General features: G+C 33.4%; 2 protein-coding genes across 3 annotated transcripts in view; one reads left to right on the top strand and one right to left on the bottom strand.

Annotated features, from left to right (window-relative positions):
• Window positions 1-463: 463 nt before the first annotated feature.
• On the bottom strand, window positions 464-5922 carry LOC147067740 (formylglycine-generating enzyme). Of its 2 annotated transcripts, XR_015071364.1 has the most exons (5): window positions 5081-5806; window positions 3688-3865; window positions 3428-3587; window positions 2614-3241; window positions 464-2539 (listed from the first exon to the last, which is right to left on the bottom strand). XR_015071364.1 is itself a non-coding variant. In XM_085952751.1 (4 exons), exons 1-4 carry the CDS (start codon window positions 5622-5624, stop codon window positions 3086-3088), a joined length of 1038 nt encoding a protein of 345 aa, XP_085808877.1. In that variant the 5' UTR covers window positions 5625-5922; the 3' UTR covers window positions 1643-3085. The 2 variants fall into 2 exon arrangements, 1 of the variants encoding a protein (XP_085808877.1); XM_085952751.1 differs by having other exon boundaries at window positions 1643-3241; window positions 5081-5922.
• Window positions 5923-6610: 688 nt separating this feature from the next.
• LOC147067739 (protein FAM107B) overlaps window positions 6611-12686 on the top strand; it is a 179139-nt gene continuing 173063 nt past the window's right edge. Inside the window, exon 1 of the mRNA XM_085952747.1 lies at window positions 6611-6922. The gene's annotated coding sequence lies outside the window, so the exon portion shown is untranslated. The remainder of the gene's footprint in view (window positions 6923-12686) is intronic.

Here is a 12686-nt window from a genome sequence, read left to right as displayed (position 1 = left end):
AAATACATAGCGTGTACATACACCTTTTTCAAGGTAGAGAAACGATAGTTTTGTATTTTACACAATTTAAAAAGTTAAATTACCATTTCCACTCTGAAGTGCTGCTTAAGGGGGCAGCTTTCACAGTGATGGGGGATATATTAAACATTATAAATTGCATTTTCTTCTTAATATAATTTCTTCACTTACAAAACTTAAAATTCAAACAAATTATTATGATTCCAAATAATTATAGGTACATAATACAAATGATATTTATTATGATGAAATCAATGTGGGAGTGCAGTCTCCATTTTATTCAAACCTATAGATTTTTATTGTATAAACACTAGAACATTACACATATAGTACAATAGGTAGCAATATGCGCTAGTATTAATATTTTTGTAGAATAATGATGATGCTTTGTAATAATAATTTGAAATAAAATATTTTTATTATATTAATATAACTTCTTTTTCTTCACTGCACAATTTTTATATATTTTTGGGATAAAAACTTAAATACTAATAGGTAGTGGGTACATCAAGTCTTTGTATGCCTACATATAAATACTTTGTTTAGAGATTCATTAATATAGTATGACTGTGGCTTGAATAAATAAGTACTCTCTTATCAGCCAACAATAATATTTATATGAGAAATGTACTATAAATGCTTTTTATCCATATTACCTATGAAAGATTAAGATAAACAAATTTATGTTCAGACTGGGACAGAAGGTATATGTCGTGTACTTGAGGGCCTCTGCAGAAAAGAAGTGTTATCCTGAAATCTTTGTTCTAAGAGAAATAGTGACTAAACATTTCAGTTGATTACATATCGAGAATATACTATTTTACACATATGATTATTAAATGCAAAAAGATTATTTTATCAATGGATTATAAAGACACAAAAAGAAATTATTGATATCATTTGTTTATAAAACATGTTTTTCGTTTAAAAAAAATATTTATTTAAAAACAAATACTTATTTCTGAAAGTGTTGTCGCGATAAATCTATATTTCACACAGAGGGGCCGAATTATTCATTTAAGAGAAATAAACAGAAATAGTGCCAACACATGTAGTAAGATTTATCAGAAGTAACTTTACTACATTAAGATTTTTAAGTATTTTACATCATACAATGTTTAGGAACATAACATAATAAAAAGTAAATTGGCAGACAGTTCAGTGCTATTTTACAATAAAACATAAAAAAATCATTCATTTATTGAAATTATGAGCTGTATTGTAACAAATAAATTTAAGTACTTTCATATTCAGTCTAAATTATTAAGTATTTAAAACATAATATATTGATTTAATATTGAGTGATAAAAATGCCATGGTGGGATAACGTCGCTATAGGAGTGGTTTGTCGAAATCGACCTTTTAATGCAGAATGATTTTTTGTATCTAAATGGACCAGAACCATCCTTTTCTTTAAATTCCTTTGTAATGAATACAGCATTCACATGCTGTAAAAACAATTTAAATACCTCCATGTATTTGAATATAGGATAATGAAATTTGTTTTTCGTTTCCTGAACATTTGACATTTGTTCTATTCGACAAACCAATCCTACTGCGACGATAAGTCAACAAATTTACGAAAGAATGTATAAATCTATCAAAAGTAATCGTCGGCAGGGTTATTACAGTAGCATAGGTATTACATAATTGATTTTTTTGGTAACAAATAAAACTAACAAAACTGAACTATAAAAAATATTTTAGGTATGTTGTGCTATTTAGGGGTGTGGAACCTTTTCATGTGAGAAAGTCACATCAAGTTAACTGTAACCAAATGCGGCCGCATTCAAGAAACTTAGATGGACTTCGAAATGTACACTATTTTGAAAAAATCTAATTACGATGTACTATGGATTTTTGGTTTAGGACTAATAAATACATAAATTAGTTTTTGCCTATGTTTATAATAATTATTAGTCATGTAATTATTACTACATAGTAACAGGATAATATTAATTAATTCCAATGTTAATTAACATTTAAATGATTGCTTTTTGTAGGAAATTGTTAAGATATATTTGGTTGCAGCACGTCAGCTGATCCTCTAGATGGGTGTCCATCATTTTTATCCTTAAGGACATCTCAATTTGACGTAGAAGGACATAGATTCGCAATAATAAGTAGTTGAAAAACAAGAAAGTATTTATCGTGCATGTTCCCAGAGGGGTGGGTATTTTATTGCATTTTCCATGTTTCAATTGAATTTTTCTTAGCGTCAAATATAGTTTTTAGGAACCTTGGAGACATCAACCATTACTAGTTATGATTTTCAGTCACTGAACCTGTCACTGTGTTCACAAATTAATAAATCTATAACAGTAAACTTTGAATTCATTCAAAAGGCCATACTAATCAATGGCCTACAAGACCACATGTGGTCTTAAGGCCATAAGTTCCACACACCTGTACTATGCTATTTATATAATAGAATAAGCCACAGAATTTTTTAAATTATTAATTCTAAGATACAATAGGAATACATATAACTTATTTTGTAAAACAAATTTAAAATTGAACACTGCAGCCCTATGTTCTAACTAGTGATATGAATACATATAACTTATTTTGTAAAACAAATTTAAAATTGAACACTGCAGCCCTATGTTCTAACTAGTGATATGAAGTCACCCGACGACATGACCTAATTGTGACGTCAGCCAATACACGCTCGAGGCAAGCCGTCCAACGCACACAGCTCACCATAGATATTATTATGCTGAAACACCTATTTGTGTATGGGGACAATGGATAACGCCCCTATTTTGGTAGCGTTATTTACTCTAATGCTATTATCACTCCGGTAGTACGTCACAATGATGTCATATGACGTCATGTCGACCGGGCGACTACAACTCGCAAGTTCTATCATAAGGCCCCTGGACTCTAAATATTATGATTAAAATTTAACTTATCTGCTATTGACATTCTGTTATTAATATTCAAATATATTTCAATGAGAGGTATATAAAATATGAATACAAATAAAAGGTGTTACAAAATGACTATGAATTATAATTATATAGTTGAGTTGTAAAAATATATTAAATTAATGTGTGCATGAGTATCACAATGGTATGTAATGAGCATTAACGGCACACCTGAATCCGAGGTTTCCTGCCGAGCTGTCAGCAGTATTTTGAGAGCGAGCTGCGCATCGATAACGATAGCAATAAGATTCATGACATAAGTATGATCCACCCTTCTTCACTCGTTCCGTGGTCTGAAAAATAAATATTGGTATATTTCTGTTGAGATGTCTGTGAAACTGAATATGTCACCTATTGTATCAATAAATAAGTCTTAATATTTATGAAGTCTTAAAAGCATAAATAAGCAAAGAATAATTTTGGAGGGGTGTAAATCGATCAATAATGATTCATTAGATGAAATTGAAATGAGTACATACCCTATCATCAACCCAATAATCACTTGTCCATTCCCAAACATTTCCTGCCATATTGTATAACCCGTATTTGTTTGGTGGAAATTCTGTCACTGGACACGTACCCAAATAACCATCACTGCCCAGGTTTTCATCAGGAAATTTACCTTGCCATATATTTGTCCTTAAATGATAAACAATAAAGTTATAATAGAACAAAATGAAATAATAAAAGACATTTTCTAGAAAGAAAGTAACAATCATCATGTTGCTATAATAATTACCAGTGTTTTCCTTGGGGCATGAGTTTATCACCCCATGGGAAAAGTTTATCCTTCCTTCCACCCCTACAGGCAGCCTCCCACTCAGCTTCAGTTGGTAGACGTCCTCTGTTAATTTTCCATTTGCAGTATGCGACAGCATCATTCCATGACACGTGGACCACCGGGTGAGACATACGATCTTAACATAAAACAATCTTATTTTAATCTTTGCAACTTTAAAAAACTATACGCCTCGAAGGATCCGAGTGAAAATATGTAAGTATATTGTGGATACCAGAGTTGAGGCGTCTAATTCCAAAAAGCGATAAGTCCACATTTGGTCAATATCGAGAAAAAATATGCACGTATTCTTTGTATAATTTTATACAATATGTATTGATCTATAAATTCCAAAACGCTACATAACCCTACGAAAAAAAATATTTTACGTCTCGATCTATTAGAAAAAGCGCCAAGTCCGTGTTTCATATTATTTAAAGCTTGGATTGTTCAATATTGGAAAGGGCGTCTCCTATGCTGTAACATCTGGTAAGCTCATGATAGTGCCACGGAAATATGTGCCTTTTGCGGAATAAATTAAAAAGTGAAGTAGAAGTAGCGCTACGTCCAATTTTATTTTGCCTATATTTGTTACATTTAAGAGTTTATCGGCTGAAACAAATTGCCATTTGGTTCTAATTTCGACATAGAATACAACGGAAAAAATAATCTCACGTTAAAACAAATAATTGAAGCTTGAAACATAAAAACGTTGTTACCCGAAAATATTCAATTGTGGACTTGTCGCTTTTTGTAATTAGATGCCTCAGTTAAAAAATGAGTTGCTTGTAACGGTTTGACACATTGTGCAATAAGGCTGAATAAATTAATTTGGATAGTTCATGTATTATTTGGTTGTACAACAGATTTGGGTAAAAAATAAGCCTGCACAACAGATGAGTGAGGGTGACTCAATTATATGTTGTAGATTGCACGTCATGTATGTGTTAAATTATAATAATTAATTGATATAAGAAAGCAATAGTCGATAAATTTGTGGTAAATCCATTATATTAAAATCATATAGGACAAAAAGTATAATTGAATCAATGTTCAAGGCGTTGGTGATCTGATGTGAATGTCACAAGATAGGAGATAACTGGGATTTGATCTCCAGTCCGATAAAAAACGGTACCCAAAGAAGATATTAATAAAGAGGAGTTTCATCACCTTAGATGAACATTGTCAACTCGTGAAAGAAAACCAATCAGTAAAATGGTTACCAAAGCATACAATTTTATAACAACTACTACTGCCACATACATACATCCTTATTTGATACCTAATAAGAGCATTACAATATTTATATAGATATTCAATTATTTGATTACATAATCTGGAAGCAGTTATTTACCAGAGATTGAAGAATCTTTGCCTTCCGGCTGTTTCCAGTGGGCCCCGGGAATTTTATACCACCATAGTGCGTGGGCAGCTCTAAAGTCTTTGTACTCTGCCTGCGTTTCAGCATTTAAGAAGGACGCAAACACAAAACTATCGCCGAAAGATTCTGCTTCAGTTTCATAGTTGGTTTGATCAATGAATTCCGCGAAATTTTCATTTGAAACTTCGTACCTGTCAATGTAGAAAGGTTTCAAATCTACTTTGCGAGATGGGCTTTCTCGATCAGCATCTATTACGGGCTTATCAGTGCCAATTGTGTATTCACCTCCAAGGATCAGAACCATTTTCGATTCCTTGGTGTTTCGACTATCAGGTCGATCTTCATTGAAACTTTTTGGTTTTTCTGGTCGAGAGCACTGGCCATTTTGATCGTTATTTGAATCAGTACACGTTTTGATATCACTTGAACGATCAACAGAACAGCCACATGACGAATCTTCTGTGCTCACATTAAAAATGCACAAAACCACAACAATTATACTTAAAGTATTATACATTTTCAAATCCCAATAAACTGGTTTATTTCTGAAAAATATATCACCAAATTAGGCGATAAAGAAGTACCAAAAATAATGAAACAGATATGTACAGACTATTATCATTAAGTTTATACATTTATAAGTAGATATGTATAATATTATTTATTATAAATTCGGCACCGTCCAATCTCTTTGGATCTAATCTTACTTTATTGTTGACGTCAATAGGTACGTTTTTTTGACATTTGACATTTGACGTTCATGCCGCGCGAACTTCACTAGTATCATAACTTCGTAACCAAAATATATTTTCAAATAAACCAGTGTTGCCAACCGTATTATATTTATAGTATTTGTACTATAATTTTGGTCCGCGTACTATGTAGATATAAAACAGGTATAGTACACCCAAAATATTATAATTTTGAATATCGGAAAAAATATGTAAAAAGCACTAAAATTTCAATACTTCTGTTCAATAAATTAGTGAAAAGTGCTATTATTTCGCAATATAAGAAGATTTGGAGAACTTGGAAAAAAAATTGTTTTAAAAACGTAAAACAATCCCGTGACTGGTTTAAAAGGAAATTTCTTGAAATCTTCGGTATGCATTTTTGGTCGGATAAGGTACCTAAATAAAAGGGGTCTTGGAGTTTCTGAAATTCTACGTTATTTTTTTTTCTGAGAAACAAAAACCTGGTACATTTTCTACAGATGACAACGCGTACTATATGTTTTTCTCAAATACTATAATTTTGTAGGCTCTGTACTATAATTTTACTTTGAAAAGATGGCAACACTGAAATAAACAAAAAATGTCTATGGTTTGCTGGCAACAGGAGTGGCAACCGGCAAGCCGTCATAATATTGATTTTTACCGCGTTCTGTCATAGTAGCGAGTAGTTTTTAAATGTGATTTTTAAATGATATATGACAGAAACATATAGTATTTTTATATCAATTCGCTTAAACTTAGTACAGTGCTATTAAGGATGACTGAAACGACCAAAAATGGTGTGACTAAGAACAAATTTACATCAACATTAGATGCCGAAAATGATGTCAAGTCAACGCCGACATCGCCTTTGACATCTCGATGGAAATTCCATTTAAACGGAGTAGATACGATAAAAAATTCAACTTCAGAACCAAATGTGTCTGTAAATAATGAAACTACTAAGACTGCTGCTGAAGATAAAACGTCGAAGCCGAAAAGAAACTCAAAATCTGAAGACTGCTTATTAGAATTAGATAAGTCTAGTGATAATCTAATAAACACTACTTGCCAAGTACAATCATCATGCGAAGAAACGAAGGTAGGATGAATTCACAAAATAATATATTTTTAAACACCTAGCCTATTACACAAATTACCATGATGCGGTAAGATGAATATCATTGGGAAATACTTACCACAACACAGTGACGTCCCTAGACAAAATGCCGCCCCTGGGCAATGCCAAAATAACGCCCCATTTTGTATACAGTATTTTTTATCATCCGTGCACGTGTCATTTCTGGTCACCATGGACGTCAAAGGGCAACGGAAGTAAACTAGACATCGCGAACCCGACAAAAAAATACAGCCATGTTAAACCTGTTATGTTAATTAATACATTTTGCTTCCAACCAGTGAACTGGATTTTTTTATGAAAAGATATTTTCGTTATTACGTACTAAGTTTAGGTAGCTATTTCTGTATCTATCAAATGATTCTCTTCGATTTTCCGCCCTTTGAGTACCTGCCGCCCCCAAGCGACGCTCAATCTGCCTACCCCTATGGGACGTCACTGCCACAACATAAAATTAACAGCTACGTATAGTTTAATTAACAAAACATCAAAAACATGTCATATTATGTGTAGGTACTTACTTCATGGCCCCCACAAAGGGGTGCTGACAGGGCTCTAGCCTGGGGACCCGGGCTCAGGAAGGGTCCAGCGTGGTGAATTGACCAGATAAGTGGTTTAAACACACATCATAAATTCTCTCGAATAGTATAAAAAAGTCGCCTGCGCTATTTATCTTTAATAATATTATTATTTTAAATTATGTGGTTGTATGATACAATTTTTAATTGTGTATCGATACTCGACAACTCCATAATTCAAATAGATGAATTCAAATATATAAAAAACACTAAATATACTTAGGTACACATTAATTTTACTGCGTACACCATTTGGAAACCGCTACTATAGAGCATCATACTGCCTTTATCTTTAGCGATAGGTAGGGGGACCGTCAAAAATCATAACCTGGGGGCCCGCTTCAGGATGTGGGTGCCATGACTTACTTACCTACTCAATTAATGTATCTAGTATGTATATCATGAAATACATGATGAAATACTACATGTATATCATGTAGTCTGGTATATCATGAAAAGATTACTTACAATATAAAAAAACAATCAGCACCTCTATAAATGCTTCAAAAAAATAATAATTCCAGCGTAAGGCTCAACGTTTAGAATTTATCACATTTCCCAACGTCAATTACTCTGTATTACTCAGTACATACATCATGCACCATTCCTCTGGAGTCTGGACCGGGTCTAGGACGATTTGGCACCGCGAACTGGCCTCCGCCGATTGGCCTCCGGTAATTGGCCGCCGGTACAATCGGACGCCGGCCCAATTGGACGCCGACCCAATTCGACGCCGACCCAATTGGCCTCCGGGAGGATTGGACGCCGCACAGTTGAATTAAATGCGCAAAGGAATAAACGTACGTTACGATTTGTTGGAGTAAATAAGCAAGTCAGTTTAATATGCTTCTATCTTCTCAGTAGTTGTACCTTATACATTTCACGCTTGACACATTTTTAATATAGATTGAGAATAATTATTATGTCTTATGATGTTTATTAAAAGAAAATAATTCTTCCCTCGTTAAAACTTAAAGATGTACAAAATCAATTAATCTATTGTCTATACATGGGTACTTATTTATATTTACAAAAAATATTAAAATAATGTTAGATGTTAGAATGAAAATTACATTATATTTCAGCGTCTTATTGACTTAATATTATAATAAAGCTTAAACATGTATATTATTATGTTTTTAAGTTTTAGCGAGGGAAGAATTATTTTCTTATAATAAACATCATAAGGCATAATAATTATTCTCAATCTATATTAAAAATGTGTCAAGCGCAAAATGTATAAGGTACAACTACTGAGAAGATAGAATCATATTAAACTGACTTGCTTATTTACTCCAACAAATCGTAACGTACGTCTATTCCTTTGCGCATTTAATTCAACTGTGCGGCGTCCAATCCTCCCGGAGGCCAATTGGGTCGGCGTCCAATTGGGCCGGCGTCCGATTGTACCGGCGGCCAATTACCGGAGGCCAATCGGCGGAGGCCAGTTCGCGGTGCCAAATCGTCCCATTCCCGTCTGGACCACCTCCCCCGTATAGATTATCAAAATAAAATACGACAATGTCTTCAAGGATGGTGAAATGGATCACTAACCTAACAATATATTTTTATGAACACAGGTATTCGCGAATTTAAATATTTTATTGCATATCCAACGCATATTCAGTAGAATAAAAATATGTTTATTCTCTGGTTATTTTTTCGCTCTCTTACTATGGTTTTATTCGGACAATACGTACCTCTACCTATGTAAATAGATACGTAATAATGCAAAAATAAAAATGGGTTACACCTAGTAGGTAAGTAGGGTGAGTAATGCCGTGAATTATTTGAGCAACGTGTTATTGTAATGTAATGTGTGTATACTATCTCACAATGAAACTACCTGCGACATCTGGTCAGATTTTTTTAAAATAATTTTAATATACTTAAACAACCAAGTTCTATCTATCAGTGGCGAAGACTCCATACTAGGCTATATTAAAGCTTACCTTTTAAGAAAAATATTGTTTAATTGCCTATTAAGTAACGTAGGTATTTCAAAAATAACTTCATTATTCTACAAAAAAATATATTGTTTGCCAACGATGTATATTCGTAGGCAACGCATAATACATTGATTGTCCATGCAATGCAAAATCCAATGCAATAAAAAAATGGCTGCAAATCATTTCGAATATTTCATGCACACAACACATACATTCGTATTGTAAAAAACACACACACAATGTCCAAACCAGTGCCATAATAGCACGTGATCTGAGGATGTAGATATTTAAGCCTAACGGGCCCTCCGCTGCTTACGGCGGTGTAATTTTTATAAATATATAGGTACATTCATTTCGACCCGCTGGACTCTATGCCAAATAATTACTCATTATTTTTAATGTGTTTAAAGCGCGAAAAGTCACTAATTTGTCTCTCCTGTACATTTGTCAATATGGACATACTATAATTTTCCTCTCGCATATAATATCATGAAATACCACCAAGTACCTAAACGCTCTTATTCTTTCTGTACCTTTCCATTATCGGACGTCTGCTACGATTTCGTTTAGACTATTTTTCCTGTCTGTCGCTAAATAGAGATGGAATATTGAGCTCAAACCGGTCTTTAAGACGTTCTTCTTCTTCCAGGGCCTTGCTTGCTGAAGACTTTCCTTTGAACGTCGAATGTTATTAATTATTATTTGATACATATTTTACCAGCGCAGTGTTCCACAAAATAATATGGTTGTTGGGAATCAAAATATGTCATAAGAATGATATAAGTACCTATAAATAATTTATATTTTATTCAGTATCTTATACACTTGCGCCACGATCGCGCAGATTTTAATGACTCAGTAGTTTTTTTCCTATTTATAATTATGACGATTCGGACCAACTCAAAGTCATGTATTTCATTACTATTTGGTACCTATCACAGATACAAATTTAATATTTACATTGATACACACGTGAGTAAAAAAAACCACATTCAATCAATTTATGTTATCATGTTAATTAGATTTTCTTTATATTTTTTACAGGCCTTGCAATTAAAAATAAGATTCAATTAATAAGAATATAGTTATAGTTTGGTAGGTACTAACTGATCTAGAAACCTACAAGTGTGTTTGCGACATAATTAATTAAAGGATTTCAAAGTCAAAAAATGTCAACGGCACACCATTATTCTCCGCAAAGGGTGCAGCTTATCGCGATAATAAATTGGAAACTGCGATTGGAAAAAGCAATTTCTCGCTAACAAGAAACTTCGACTACCTATCTCGAGTATATTCTATCGAGTTCGAGGTATTTTTTCGTGGTCAAACCTGCTAGCTTACTGGCCGCAGTACATACGAAGTTGCAACTATCTCCTGTAATTTTACTTGATATCAACTTATATTCTTTAGCACCCAACGATAATTTTATGACAGATAATGTCAGGTTCAAACATTTCAAGTGTTGTACAGTTGTACTATTCCAATTGAGGCGTTTTTTTGCGACCCGGGTTTCGCCTTTCGGCACGTTCAGGCACTAAGCGCATGCACTCGCATTGGTTAGGTACATGTAAATTGTACGTGAAATATTTGACCGTGGCACAGTTTGCCGTTAGCTTTCTTATCGGAAAGAGATGACCGTATACTATACGGTCTCCAATTTTATTAGATTCAATATTAACATAGCTGATTTTGACAAAATTCATGAATTCAAGAATGAAAACATAACCTAACCTCACCCAACCCTACAAATAATCCAGTATACCTATTCACTATTTTCAAAATTTGTTTGCTGCTGGCTTCGCTGGCTGGAAGGTATAAACCGACAAGAACCGTGTTTTATTTAGACATGAATTATATGTCAGTAGGTAGATACTATACAATCCAAAGAGGTTGGACGGTCTTTAATATACGGCCATATATTTCCGATACGACATTTCACAGTGAAGTGTGATACGGCAAACTGCTTACGTAGAAGTTTCCGGACACGACTCGGATTGGTGAATGGCCACATGAAATCACTTTGCAACGGTGTTAGTGTAATGAAATTTGAAAGTACACTATTCTACCTTTGAAATCTTCGCCTGGATAGAAAAAGAAACATCTGAGAAAATAATCCGTCAAAAAATATACTGTGTTGCGATGTATTGGTATTTGGTACCATATCAATATTTTCTTTCAGTATCGATCAATACAGATATTTTGAGATTTTTTCGAAAAATAATCCTCGCAGGCAGGTATCAATAATTAATACAGATTATATGGATAATATTATAACCAATTTTATTATTGTTGATTATGCTCAGAGACTAATATACTTATTATGCTGTATTATTGTGTAGGTACCTCTACACGTCATATAATATACATATCAACAACATGTGGGTGGTCGAAATGGTTGTTTACTCATTGCTCATAATTGGTTAAAGGTAAAAGAGTGAAGATATCCAGTTTATTCTGCACGTGCTTTCCTGATAACACGATTGTCAACTTTCCGTTTATTGTAAACCTGACCCCGAGACCCTCAGATTGTTTATGCGTCAATTAGATATATTATAATGATTAAATTTACAATAATGTAAACATTCACCTTGTCTAATTCAAGAACTTCTTCAATAACTTCAGGTGTGTAAGATTGAAAGTCAAGTAAAATAGTACCTAGGTATATCTCTATATCCACTACTACTTTATTATAGTCTATCAGCATGTCTAAACTCTAAAGAATATGTACTTTTGTATAAAAGTCATGCTGAATACTAATTTGAAGTGTGACAATTAGAAGCTTATAAAATACCAAGATGGTGGCAAAATTTAAAACATGCGATTTGATTGATTTCTAAACAGTGGCGGCTCTAAAAGTGCGGCCACACCGAAAACAAGTTGCGCGACAACTCGTTAAATTTTACGATAAGCATGATAATTATCGTAAAATTTAACGAGTTGTCGCGCGACTTGTTGCCGGTGTGGCCCCGGCATAACGCTTTTCAGATGATGGGTCCGCCATTAATACATTTTGTATTCTGCGTATTGTTATTATATTAAATGAGTATATACCTATTATCCGAACTTCATTTAAGTATATAAAAATAATATGTTAACATACCGAATTAAAGACATACTTACCCACGTAAGTAATGCTATTAAATATGCATAGGTACTATTTATTTTATAACGTGATAGGTCCACAACACCTAATGTAGTTAC

Source organism: Rhyacophila brunnea, unplaced genomic scaffold, assembly GCF_057557595.1.
Source record: "Rhyacophila brunnea isolate RB1 unplaced genomic scaffold, BYU_Rbru_1.0 scaffold_3, whole genome shotgun sequence".
NCBI classification, from domain to species: Eukaryota; Metazoa; Arthropoda; class Insecta; order Trichoptera; family Rhyacophilidae; genus Rhyacophila; species Rhyacophila brunnea.
This window is presented reverse-complemented; position numbering and strand designations above follow the sequence as displayed.